The sequence below is a fragment of the Notolabrus celidotus genome, chromosome 17 (assembly GCF_009762535.1).
Source record: "Notolabrus celidotus isolate fNotCel1 chromosome 17, fNotCel1.pri, whole genome shotgun sequence".
In the NCBI taxonomy this organism is placed as follows: domain Eukaryota; kingdom Metazoa; phylum Chordata; class Actinopteri; order Labriformes; family Labridae; genus Notolabrus; species Notolabrus celidotus.
Genome location: NC_048288.1, coordinates 22,480,895 through 22,494,816, shown reverse-complemented (window position 1 = coordinate 22,494,816; position 13,922 = coordinate 22,480,895). Strand labels below are relative to the sequence as shown.

At 37.9% G+C, this 13,922-nt stretch overlaps 1 protein-coding gene across 1 annotated transcript in view; it reads left to right on the top strand.

Annotated features, from left to right (window-relative positions):
• Positions 1-3,114: 3,114 nt before the first annotated feature.
• Positions 3,115-13,922, top strand: part of myom1b (myomesin 1b) — a 32,985-nt gene continuing 22,177 nt past the window's right edge. The window contains exons 1-10 of the mRNA XM_034705889.1: positions 3,115-3,131; positions 3,459-3,678; positions 6,032-6,166; positions 6,283-6,457; positions 8,124-8,281; positions 8,478-8,570; positions 10,558-10,646; positions 10,974-11,015; positions 12,492-12,653; positions 12,792-12,953. Of these exons, the coding sequence (XP_034561780.1) occupies positions 3,527-3,678; positions 6,032-6,166; positions 6,283-6,457; positions 8,124-8,281; positions 8,478-8,570; positions 10,558-10,646; positions 10,974-11,015; positions 12,492-12,653; positions 12,792-12,953 (1,168 nt within the window). The 5' untranslated portion in view covers positions 3,115-3,131; positions 3,459-3,526. The remainder of the gene's footprint in view (positions 3,132-3,458; positions 3,679-6,031; positions 6,167-6,282; positions 6,458-8,123; positions 8,282-8,477; positions 8,571-10,557; positions 10,647-10,973; positions 11,016-12,491; positions 12,654-12,791; positions 12,954-13,922) is intronic.

Below are 13,922 nucleotides of genomic sequence, written 5' to 3'. Positions count from 1 at the left end.
TTAACTTGCTTTGTTGTTGTTGTGTGACCAAAGGTACGCTTTTTAGAAAGATATTGACCATTACACATTATGTATTCCCCTGTATAAAAATAAGGATTATCATCATATCCTGTCTAGAAGAAGATATTTCATCCTCCACGGGTTGGTTGAGACTAAAATACACTTATTTTCTTTCTGTCTTCAGTTATTAGAAATGATCCTCATGTTTCTACTGTAGAGATAAAGCTATAGCAGCTAGCAGATGTTAGCTTGGCGTAAAGAGAAAGACATAGCTAGTTTATCGGTGTCCACCACAGGTTGATACCACACTGGAAAAAAAGCCCCTCCAAAAACAAGAAAAAAATTACTTTTACCTTAAAATAAGCAAAAAGAAATCAGCCAATAGAACAAGTGAAAATTAGCTTGGTAAGATTTCTTAAAATAAGATGTAATATTTAGAAAACTGTGATCTTAAAATTAGCAGGGAAAACTTATTTTAAGCAATATTTTACCAGTATTTTAAAGCTTAGTGTCTCAGAATAAGCCAGGAATGCTAACAATTCGTTTTTTTTCACTCAGAAAAACCATACATTCAATGTCAACTTCTTCATTTAAGATAAGACTAAGATAAGATAAACTTTATTGTCCCCGGGGGGAAATTTGTCATTGACATAAGTGCAGTGCTGCTCCCAAACAACACATTTATTCAACATACCAACATACAATAAATAACAATAAGATACCAATGTGGCAGTAAAAAGCAATATCATATGAACATTAGTGCAGAGTAAGTGAACCCTCATACTCATACAAGAGCATTATGTTGGTGCAGATTGTTTGTTGAGTAGAGAGATGGAAGTAGGGAGGAAGGGATATACATACATTTGAGCTATATTCACCTTAATTTGAGTTGTATTATAGCGACACTTCTCTAGGTTTAAGACCATCTTGTACTTGAAATAAGATTACAAAGTTTAATTTGAGCATTTTGAGATATAATGTCTCCTCATAGTGAGCTGGATATACTAATATTTAGTCATGTTGTTTTTTAGGATAAGCCAGCTATGCTCAAAAGTAGGTGTTTCATTGTGTGCATGTAGTTTGAGGATGTATATTTTTATCTGATTTGGAAGAAACAGTGCCTGAAAACTGTAACCCACCCTTAAAAAAACAACTTTTCTTTCTTTCTTTCTTTCTTTCTTTCTTTCTTTCTTTCTTTCTTTCTTTCTTTCTTTCTTCCTTTCTTTCTTTCTTTCTTTCTTTCTTTCTTTTATTAATGCAGCTGTTTTCTGATAGATTCTCCAATAAAATACATTTACTTAAATCAAGTAAAGGATTTGTCTTAAATCAAGATTATCCGTCTTCTACAAATAAGATCTCAGCTTGAAAAATGTATGAAATGTAAAATAAACCTTGTTTCTTCTAAATTACAACTCAAAACAAGATCATTTCAAGATTGTTTGACTTAACAAGATTATTAAGATTCATTGTCTTAAAACAAGTCCCTCTATCTTGCTCAAATGTTACTTGTTAAGTAAATGTATCTTAAATCAAGTGGGATAAGGCAGTTTGACTAAAAATGAGACAACTTCACTCGGTAAGATTTTGAGTTTTTGCAGTGTAACAGTACAGGGTAGCTATGTTGGCAAAGGATTTAGAGGCTTGTGACATATTGTATTACAATGTCAAACTTATCATGTATTCATTAGGCAGCATGTAAAGTTGCGACTCTGCTTAATGTCTTGTATTGTTCTCTTCAGTGTTGATCTCTTTTGATGGGTTTATACCTCTCATCGCTGCCATAATATTTGTTACCATGCTGACTGTTGTTATGTGGGATGTCGGTGGGTGAGGGCCAGAAAGTAGTAAGCCTTCAAGGTGTTAATTGACATGATATTTATGATGAAACTTGCCAGTCAATTCCTAGAAAACGTCCAAACATCTGTCTTTGCCAAATTAAATCTGCCGGCCAAGTACCCTCCTGCTTTTTTTCTCTGTTGTAGATTCCTTTTGTACATTTATTTAATGAGTCATGCTGGCATCAAGAGTGTGTTTTTATCACTTGCAAAAACTGTAGTGGGACTTCAAATTCTGCCTGTGGATTCTCAGATCCTTAATTTATTGAACAGTTTTCGTTAAGTAGCTGTTGGAGGCCAGAGGAGACATCTGTGTACTTCCACGCATGAGAGTGAGAAGAGAAAGAGAGAGTGACAAAGAGACAGTGACTGGCATTTAGTGTATGTGAAGCTAGCGACAATAGCAAAGCTAAAGTTAGTGACAGACGCAGCTGAGATTGTTGCGGTAAAAAGTCAAGACAAAAGTGTCCAGAGATTAACCAGCGATGGCATATTGTTGGCTAGAAGCCAGCAAGAGCTCTTCATTTGTGTGATAGACTTAAGAGAAATAAAAAAAAACACAGCATCACTTGAGACATTTAGGAATCAATGATACATCAAAAGGATGGACAATGAGATGTGATTTAGTGATTGTTAAATATATGAAATTATCCATTTTGACATATAGCAAAGTGCAGAAAAAGTACATTGACCCAGAGAAGGAGATACATCAGAGTAGAGACATCAGAGTATATAAAGAAATACACCAAAGCAGAAACAAAAATGTATATCAAACTACTAAAAATGTACATAAAGTACAGACAGAAGTACATTAGAGTATATCAAAGCATAAAAAAGTGCATCAAAGGAGAGAAAAAATGCAAAATTGTAAATACAAATATTTTATTCAATAAAGTGCAAACACAGAAGCTTACATTTTGTATTAAAGCGTGAACCAGATGATAAAATAGGTAAAAAATAATCTTATGAAAAATGACTTACTGTGATCAATCTTGGACCAAAGACACAGAAGCTTGTGTTTACCTGCATTCTTTTGGCAGTCATGCTCATAGAGACCTGCACCCATAAATGTGTTGGGCCCCCATGCTATGCCCTCAGCTATATTTATCTCCACCCTCACCATAAAAGGCCTCGACTGCTGCAGGGACACTCTGGCAAGGGCCAACATTATTTTTGTTGTGTGGACCGCAGCCCTGTATGCTCCTACCTGTAGGTTTGCTGGGATATCAAGCTTTAAGTGTGGAGTTTGAGCCATCTTTTCCTTTAAAGCTTGGAGTTTGAGGCTTTCTGTCTGGGGTAAGAGGAAACTGTTGTGCAGAGATATAAATGTGATGAACCAGCTGTTGCATTTGTCTGTGTTAGCATGCTGATAAAGTGCCTGATTGCCTGAATCTTTTATTATATGTTGCAGGTTTGAATTTTCTATGTTTGTTGATTGTGATTTTAAGATATTATACATTCTTTTAGATATATTTGGCATCATGTCTATTACATACTTTCTAAATAATCTGATTTCTTCTTCCATCTTAAGAGCTGAATTAATTGGCCATGTTCAGCTATAAAGAACATGTGTATGTAAATGAAAGCACGGCCAGCTTGTAATTGAACAAACTAACCGCACAGACAGGTAGGCAGCAAGAAACTTGGGAGAACTTGGAAAAACAGGGCTTGAACCAGGAGAAGCCTGCACCATGTCTGGATCTATACCATTCTACCAGAAGCAACATCGCAGCTACGACCGCGGCTACCGAAGCAGGGAAACAGAGTCAAAAGTGAGCCAGTACCAAGCCAGCAGCAGATATGCAGCTGGCAGCAGCTCCTCCGCCGCCAGCTATACCAGGGGGTAAGAAGGGGGATGTGGACCAAACCTTGTCACAGGAAAGCCTTTCTGCTTCCTTTAACACCAACCCCGACTGATCAGGTTCACTTCTATCACCATCGGATCACTTCCCTGCCACAGCTTTGGGATCATCTTTCCTGCTTTGCTGCCATATTGACACCAAAGTAACCATCACTCTCTCTCATCTGAGTTCTCTTTCATTGTGATGACACACCTGAGGATTACATCTCTTTGTATACAGCTTTAAATTCTGCATGAGGCTTTTTGCATGTCATCCGGGATATTCATGTTTGCATTTATGCATGCTCAAAAACTCTTACTTTTAACAACAAACATATTCATTAATGACTAAACTGACAATGGGGAATTACTTTTTGGCATACTCCATTTAGAGCAAACTTTTTGTAAGCTGAAAGGAAATCCATTGTTATGTAATGGTGGAGTTAATGTATATGGCATAGACTGAAATAGAATCTTGACCTGTGCATACCATTCTGGAGGGAAAGTAAGAAGTGGAATATGAACCCCTGTGGTTCTAACTTTTTGCTAAGAATTGTGGAGTCCCTGTGGGATGCAATGGTCAGATATGAAGCGGTTTTGATAGTGTATGTCTGTTGTTTTACCGTATAGTCAAAGAAAGAAGCAAGCGAGCACATGCATCCATACATCTAATCAACTTGATCTCATTATCTTGAGGTAAAAGTGCCTGTTTTCCCTGAGTATTGGACTAGTTTTTCTCGTTATGGAGAGACAACTGAATTGGTTTTCCCATTTGACTGATTATCTGATTATCTCAAGGTAGCAAAGGTTGTTTTCTTGTGATGTTGAGATAAGTTTCTGGCGATCTAGAAAGCAAAATAATGAGTCAGAACAAACAATGACAGACCATGCTGCCTTGTAACTAATGACATAAGTAAAGCTTATTCCTCTTATTTTTTATTTATTTTTAGGGGCTTTTTATGCCTTTTGTTTAGAGCACAGGACAGTGGAAAAAGTATGAAACCACGAAGAGAAAGTGGGGAATGAAGTGCAGTAAGAGACCAGGGGCTGGAGTCGAACCCTGGCCATAACCCTGGATAATCAAAAGAAGACGAAAACGACTCATTATCACAGGAAAACAGCAAATAAAATGTATGGATGCATGTCTACTTAAGGCTTCTATAATACAAAAAAATTATGGTAGTTCCAACAATGTTAGTTTGATCTTGATTGTCCAAACTCTATCACAATGCGGATTCTCTGTCACGTGAATAGATTCAGTCTTGTAGTCTACCATCAAATGCTGTCATTATTTGTTTTGACCTTCTTATTTTAGGGGTCAGAAAACACCCAGATCATGCAGATCCTATCTTTTACAGAGCTTGGCAGATCTTGAAATGCCCTGGCCTGTTGAGTGTGAACAGGTCAGAGGGCTTAGGTTTTAATAACACTATCCCCATCTCGGCCTTTACACTCACTACTGGGAAGACAACAAATCTGTGCTGCGGTCAGGAAAGACAGATTAAGATGTGTTGACCGATTAAACAGTCAGGGTGGTTATGATGCAGTGGTTCTGACAGTGATACCAATGTATTTATGTAGACATGAACATTGGGTTTGTTATGGGGTATAACGCTACTGGATTTCAGTTGTAAAGCCAAGGCTCTCTAAATCAAATCCGCTAAATGAGAGTTGTTGCAGCTCTGATCCTTGGAAGCTTAGTGGATGTTAATGGTCAGAGTGAATTGGAGTGTGACCCAGAAAGATAGAGGAAAAATGAGGGCAGATGACCTGTCACCCCTCTTGCCCCCGCCTCCTTATCAGCGTCTGGTTATCTCATACCCTGAGCTCCCACCACGACTATCTGAAAGCTGTAAATAGCATCACCACTGACAAAGTGTTTGGGCGTCTGACCTGTAAACACTTTAAAAAGACTTTTAATACTATACTTATCATCTCTTGCTTGAAAAAGACAACAAAGAGAGTTGACTGTGGTGTGTTTGAGGATAGTTGTATGTAGTTTGTGAGGATTTGGGAGTGCTATGTGAGTTGTCAGGTCTATAGTTTGGTGCACTCTCATTGAGTTGTGGCTTTGGTTTGTCTTACCATCATGTAAGACTGGTGCTGTTTTGTCCTGTTATTTATAGAATAATTGTTTTACTAGTATCAGACACTCTTGTTGATTTAAAAAGTAGATAATGTGAAGCTGTAAAAAATGCTAAATAATCAAAACTAAACTCATCTCCACTACTTTCCCACTGAACCATCATTTAAACTCATCTACCCTCACTCTGGCTATGTCACCACATGTTAATGTTATGTTATCAGTGTCACTGTCTGGCTACATGCCAGGCTGATGGTATTCTATATGTCCCAGACTTAAATTGTCTTCACATTCTGGGCTGGAGGCGAGCAGACTGAGCCCCATACCAAAGCGAGCCAAGCCATCTTACTTGGCTGTGGATAAAGAGAACCAAATCATCGGCTACGTAGTGCCGATCTTCAGGGGCAGGTAATAAACTCTTCACTGTGTCAAACTGGAACTCTGAGAATATCAAAGTTATTTTAGTTTTAATGATATACTCTATGCCCCACTTGTTTCCTTGGCTCTGTTCGACACTCTACTAGTGAAGACTTTGCCACGGGACTTTTGGATACAGGGGAAGCCAGGGTGAGGGACACTGCTGCTTACATGGCTCGCAGGGATTTGTTCACCAGTGGGCTGGAGATGGAGAGGTCAGAGCTGATCTCCAGGAGGGAGGCCATGCGTGGAACAGCAGAACGCATCTCCCTGAACAAAAGGGTCAGTTTGGGAATTTTGAGGTCATATTGGAAGCCGTAGACTTTTATGCTAGCAGTCTGTTTGTACATAATAAGTGACATATATACATACTGTATTGTAATATCAGTGTCCAGTTTAAACTGGTTTGTTCTGATGTGTATTTGGAGAGCTGTCCCCTTCACAACATCATCGGTTGACTCTGAACTCTTGGACACAATTTTCTTCAATAGCATTGCAGATTATTTCTGTGCTAATGACAATCACAATCACAATGGTCTATTGTGACCATCACAAGTGAGACCTTGATTTGATTTGATATGATTTGATTTAATGTCTTTATTTCGAACATGTAAAAGTAAAATAGAAAAAAAAACATACAAGTAGAAAAAAAAAATAGTTATACAAAGAAACAAAATCCATCAGTTCTATTAGCAAGCAGTGAAACAATTTACTTTACATGTCATTATTTTCTGTCATTATACTAGTGCATTCCCACGAAAACAAATCTTCATATTTACACCGGCAATCAAAAGTAAACCCCTTGTGATTATCAACACTTGTCTTCCTCCTTGTACCTCATGAAAATAATTTCTTTATACTTCTACTTGAACTGGATTATGTTCTGACATTGTTGAGCTCCATATTGAGTCTGTTCCACAGTTTTACTCCACAGATTGAAATACAAAAGCTTCTCCTTGTGGTCCAAACACTCCCCATCTTTAATCTTAACTTCCCTCTCACTTGTGATGGTCACAATAGACCATTGTGATTGTTAAATCACAGATTGGCTTTTGTTAAAACTGATTTCATCAAAGTAGTCAATCACCTTTACATAATACCCTTTTGTAACTTTAACTTATCAGTATAAAGAATCCAGAGTTTTAATCATTTAATCAGTGCTAAATCATAACAAATGTGATCTCAGGGCACTTAACAAGCAAGTACTTGACATCATTTTGCAACAGTGGCAAGGATAAACTTCAGTTTGACTGGCAGAAACCTTGGACAGGACCAGACTTGTGGTGAACAGCTACTGGCTTTGATTACATTAAATGCAATATTAGACCATGAAACATAATTGTGTCATCTGCATATTTGCACAACTGAGTATAATTAACTACAGCAGCACTACTGAAGATCAAGTGCCAGTGGCTAAGTGGTTACTACTACACCTCACACAAGGGAGATATCTATGTCCCTTGGCAATAATGTGAAGTAGTACTCGACCATTCATTTAGCGACATAAAAGCCACAGTGACCCCCGTCACTGTATTTATCTGTCTCCACTCTGGCAGATTGACTTACTAATGGGTGACAAATTCCTCAGGAGATCAAGTTTCTCCAGACACAGGGAAGCAGTGTCCCAATGGTGTTGTCATATTATGTGTTAAGTTACTGAATGCACGACTAGATGGGTCCGCAACACCCCTAACTATTATAGGACTTTATGAACAGCACTTACGATTGATTGACATGTGCATTTATCATGCATGAGGGAAACAAATAAGGGGCTTTGGGATTTTGTTGGAAATTTGAATGTAAAAGCTTTGTGTTTGCTTCAACAATGCGTCCTGAATTCATTGTAAATTAATCTTGTTTTTTAATGTGTTTTGTTTAATAGATTATGGTGGGACAAAGGTACCACTTTCCTGCTTAATTCAGTGCTTAAGATCTGATCTTTTTGTAGATCCATGAACACGAGGAGCACTTTAAGCGCATGAACGAAGACAGCCTGATGCATCCCCCGGAGTTTGTGATTAAACCACGCTCCCACACTGTGTGGGAGAAGCAGTGTGTGCGGCTGCATTGCACCGTCAATGGCTGGCCTGACCCACGGGTCGTCTGGTAGGTCACAGACGTACATCACCAAATACATAAACTCAAATCTGTCTATTCTGTTGCATATGCTTCTTTTTCTAGCTTTTTACTCCATCTACTTTCATGGCATTATTATTATTTTCCTAATCTGTTCCATCTGTTTTAAGTCCTGTCTGTTCCCTGTGGTTTCTCACTTGGCATGTTTTCTTCTTCCTGCTACAAGGTACAAAAACAATGTGGCAATTGACCCTCTTTCCGCCCCTGGCAAGTATAAACTTGAGAGCAGATACAGCGTCCACTCATTGGAGATTAACAAGTAGGTGTACCTTCTTCTATCCACAAATTACTAAATTAAATTTCCTAAAAAGGCTCTAAAACATCTTGAGCTTATTCCATAGAATCTTCTAGATTCAGGGAGAACATTTCAGAAAGCCTTAGAATAGCAAAACCTTGCTCGTAAAACTTTGGTTATCACAATAGCTTTGTTGTTGTTAGCTATAGCATCACCTCTCTGGCCCTTTCACATGCCTTCACAATATGAGTCAGACTGACAATATGATTATTCACCTTCATAAAAGAGTGAATTGACCAGTCGCACAGGCTGTGGTGGACAAAGTACACAGCTTCATTACTTAAGTCAAAGTATAGATACTCCAGGTCAAATATTCCTCCAATACAAGTGAAAGTTGCTCTGTCAGATTATTACTTGAGTTAAAGTGCTGAAGTACCTGATTTTAAAAATACAAAGTATTCAAAGTACTTCTTAAAAATCTCAAAACATTGTATTTTCAAAATACATAAACATAGGAGTACATTCTGTTACATTAAGTTTATTTAGAAACCATTACTTGAAATCTCTAAAAACTATACCATTGAATCAAAACAGACACTAAGTTACTCCAAGCACAGACAACTTAGTATGAAATGCTCATCTGGAATGAAACAAATGTTGCATAGCTCAACACGCTTTCTCAGGTTAGACTGTGGATTTTTGTATGTTTGGGCAGAGTGGGAAACAAGGGGAACATTTCAAACGATACGTATCATTCTTCATTTTAAAAACCTCTAACAAAGGCTGAAGATATGGCCATGGGTGCTCAGGTGGAGAAATATAGCCATCATTACCACCTCTAAATTAACTGCCTGATCTGAGTGAAATTTGCTCAGATTTCAGAAAGAGAAGGAAATTCATAACCTGGCGTCAAAGCTAAAGTAGTGAGTAACTAGAGCACTGATAGAAATGTAGTGGAATAAAAGTAAGAAGTTCCCCCCAAAAATAGTACTCAAGTAAAGTACAGATACAGATACTAAAAATCAAATTAAGTACAGTACTCAAGTAAGATGGTGTGTTAAACAAACAAATGCAAATACATACATTTCTTTGGTAACGCTTATGTAAGTTAGGAACTGGTCTAGTGCAAAGGTACACTGATGCTAGCAGGTCACCAAACACATAGCATTACTATAGATTACAGTCAAACACCCTACATTTGCAACTTGTATTACAGAATAAAGCTTAAACAACATTTGAACTTGAGTGTGAGGTCACAGGAAAAATGCCCTTTTTAATACTTAGCTTAACTATCTTAACTATTTGCTAACGTTCAAGTGTGGTTTAGCAAGAAATGCTGATAGTCATCCTACAACACATTTTCACATTTTTCATCATTTTTATGTGAAATAAGAGTATAGAGAGATTTTGAGATAAAATAGTGAAACATTATCTTAGTTAAAATAAACAGCTATGCAAGTCTTCATTCTAGAAATAAGTTGTCTGTAGCTTTAATTGTGCAAAGCAAAAGAACAAAAGCTTTACACTGTATTCCTTGTGTTATGTTGTAATCTGTTTGTGTCCCTGCCCAAGTTTCCCATGCAAATTGACACCCTCATTTGACCCTGAGCCAGAATTCTCCCTGGATAAGAAAGTTTAAATGAAATAAACAATAAACCAAAACTCAAAAGGAAATCACAAAATTTGATAATCATAACACATTTTTGTGAAATAACTCAGCTGTAGTCCTTCTGTTGATTTCCGTTATCTGCAGCACACAACAGATTATTTCATGTACTTCAACCACAAACACCTGGTGCAGATGACATCACCGGTGGGGTCTATTTATTGCCAGAGTATTCCTGGCCAGGAGTTATGGAACGCCTCACAGTCAGGGCTCACATAGTTGGTATTATTTACGTGGTGGAGAGGGTTGAAGCTGAGTTGGGGGAAGGGCACTGTACATGTTAATCCTTGAGAGAAAGAATGTGCGTATCATGGAGATTGATCAGCTGATGCTCTCCTCTTTCAGATGTGACTTTGATGACACAGCGCAGTATCGTGTCTCTGCAATGAACTCCAAGGGAGAGCTGTCTGCATTTGCCTCCGTCGTTGTTAAGAGTAAGTTTTAGGAAGTGTTGAAGCGACCGAGAACCAATGTCCTCTACACAAACACGCCCTCAAAACTTTTCATGATCGCAGCAGTAACCAAAATAAACCAGTCCCATCAATGTTTGAAGCAGTTGATTGGATTTCGTGATATTTTTTTGCCATATTGTTTTCTGTGATGCGGTAGGTGGAGCCAGATGTAATTTAATTTTTACTTTCTTACATACATTTTTGGATGTCTTTTATATGGGTTTAGGTGATATATTCTTTTCAATATTATAAGTTCAATGCCCCATCAAAGTACAACTCGTTAACAGAAACTTCTGGTATTCTCTAAAGGGTTCAAAGGTGACATCGATGAGTCCCTGCCAGCACCCAGACGTAAGTGTGAATTTTCTGTTAATCTTTTACTGTATATCTTCTCTTTACTGTTTCCTTTAATGTAAAATTAAAAGTTATCTCAAGAAATGTATCACCACCATTGGGTAGATTAACAATCCTAATGACTGTTTTTTCAAGTTGCCTCTTTACACACAATGCAGCCTCGTTTTAGCATCAAGAATTCACTCTCCTTATAGCTCTGTTTTGGTCTCAACCCACTGCTGTGGAAAAAATGTCACTTCAGCTGTAAGATGTTCAGTTCTCCCTATTAGTTGCTTCTTTTGTCATGTGCTGTTTGGAGCTGTGCATGAATCATGCAGCTGCTTTATCGGAGCCTAGACCTCTGGTGCTGGAACCAAAGTAAATACGAGCAATTAGATTGGACTAATTTTTTGGCCAAAAAACAAAACAATTGGCTGAAAGGCTCCAAAACGCAGCTTCAACGTAGTCATTATGCCTTCATATAAAACTTCATATTAGTTTATTAACATTAATTTTGCTGGGTTACGTAGAATGAGCTAAAGGTGGAGGGCTTTGGGTGCTACTGCACTAACAACTGTTTTTGTTCTCTTGATGCTGGTGCGACAATACAGGGGGCAGCACTGAAGGTAAAAGGGTCATAGGACTCTGGTTTGAAATGTTGGGTGAACTTGATGTTTCCACTGTCAATGCATGGCCACTCTTGTCTGCGCAGAGTTGTACAATGAAAAGTTTTCTTTTTTAGCCTGGAAAAATCAACAGATTTTTCTGAATCTCTAGTTTGTTTTTTGTGCTTCAACAATGTTGCATTCAAGCAACCTTGTAAGCTTATGTTCTCGTTCAGTGGGTGACCTGTATATGTTTTTATAAACTACTGAAGTAATTCATCTTATTATTTTATGCAGCTTTACCTCTGTAAGAACTTTTTTCTGTTGCATCTGCAATATTTAACGATGTGTTTTGTCATTATATGATAAAGTCTACTGTTATTCATCGATTCTTGAATAAAGACTATTTTATTAAAAATAAAAAAATGCTGCAAAATAGATTCTTTAAGAGATAATTTTGAGATCAATTGTAGCAGTCTGAAATATGTTAATAAAGATCTTTTTTTATTTTATGCTAATTCAACATCTGAAATCACTGAATATTGTTTTTTCTATGTGTCTGATGTGTATCACTGTCGACTGCATGACCACAAGTTGTCACATCTTTTCACCTCTTTTTTTATGAGCACTGTTGTGTAGTTTTAAGTCACTCTGTTGGTGTGTGTCTGTTTGTTGTCTTATTTCTGATACACCATCTCTCCTCCACATTCCTCTGCCTGGCTGAAAAGTTTGGATCCAGCTTATGTTCATGTTTTGGGATTTCTTCTGTGTTTGTGATCATTGATGTTCTTTCACTGTACCATGTTATGTTTCTCCTCTTCACCTGAATACATGAGTCTTTTGTCTTGTCTGGTTCTAACTGTCCTTTTACCCCACGCTTTAACTGTAGATGGCCCAGTGTCTGAGTATGGCATCAACTTCCAGACTCACATTGTGGATAAGTTTGGTGTGTCATTTGGGAGAGAGGGGGAGACCATGAGTCTGGGATGTACGGTCATCATTTACCCTTCTCTGCACCGTTACCAGCCCGAGATCCAATGGTACAGAGACGGTAAGCAGACCACAACAAGACAAGATTATCTGATATGAAATAAATACTTTAAAAGCTTGAGATAACTGTCATTATTTTGTACAAATGAAGGTTGTCCATGCATACTGTGTAAGACAATCACTGTATTATTTTTGCTAGATGTCCTGCTGACTGCTTCCAAATGGAACCACATGCACTGGAGTGGAGATCGTGCCACGCTGACGCTCACACATCTGAACAAAGAGGATGAGGGACTCTACACCCTGCGTGTCACCACCAAGTCTGGATATGAAACCTACTCATCTTACATCTTTGTCAGAGGTAAGTACTCCTAACCTGAAATGTATGTTGTTATTGTTGTTATTGTTGTTGTTGTTGTTGTTGTTCAATGATATTTGCACAGACAAAAAATGGCTCCTTACTCGACTTGACAATTTGAAGTCTTGAAGATTTGGTGAGGATGGTCTTAATGTAATTTACTGTATAGGCTCAACCATTTACTGTAAATAAAGATGAATGGGGTGTCTCCACCTCCTCCCACTGTACAAAAGTGAAACCAGAACATCCCCCTCAATGGACTCAGATATATCACACATTTGGAGTCAGAGTCTGAAGGAGCTGCAGTATAGACGTTCTGTCCCTAATGTTGTGTTCACACCAGACGCATATACAATCATTTGCTTGCTTTACGTATTTGCACGTCTTTGTACGCCTGGATATTCTGTGATTACTTGCTTAATTTGTGCAAATAACATGCACCATTTGATTAAATGGTGGTACCCAAAGACACAAGGCCAATTATGATGACTGGGACGGTGCAAATTTTCTAATACAACTGATAGCTGGATTGAAGCGAATCAAGGTTTTCTTAACTCAGCAAATAAAAGGACCTCCTCACTTACTTTCCTCCAAGCGAGCTCCTTTAAATGTCTGTTTTGACCAATAAAAACAAAGACAGGTGCTGTAATGAAGTTTGGGGTAGCCTCCTCAGACACTATGAAATCTAAATTATTTTTCCAGATGAATGAACCTCTGCTGGTCTGATTGGTCATAGTGTATGTCACCACGGAATCTCTATGCTGATTGGCTATTGCAGCTTGATTGATTTGTTGGGGATCAGATTTTTGAAATCTTGCGAATAAGCGAATGAAATGTTAAATGCTTCAAGAATTCACGTCATTCACATGTATAACTAACTCCTTTCGAGCTGCCCAATTCCCATTATTAGCGTCGCCCGACAAGAACTCAAGTTTACCGCACCTTTACATTGACTTCACTTTTAATTCAGTC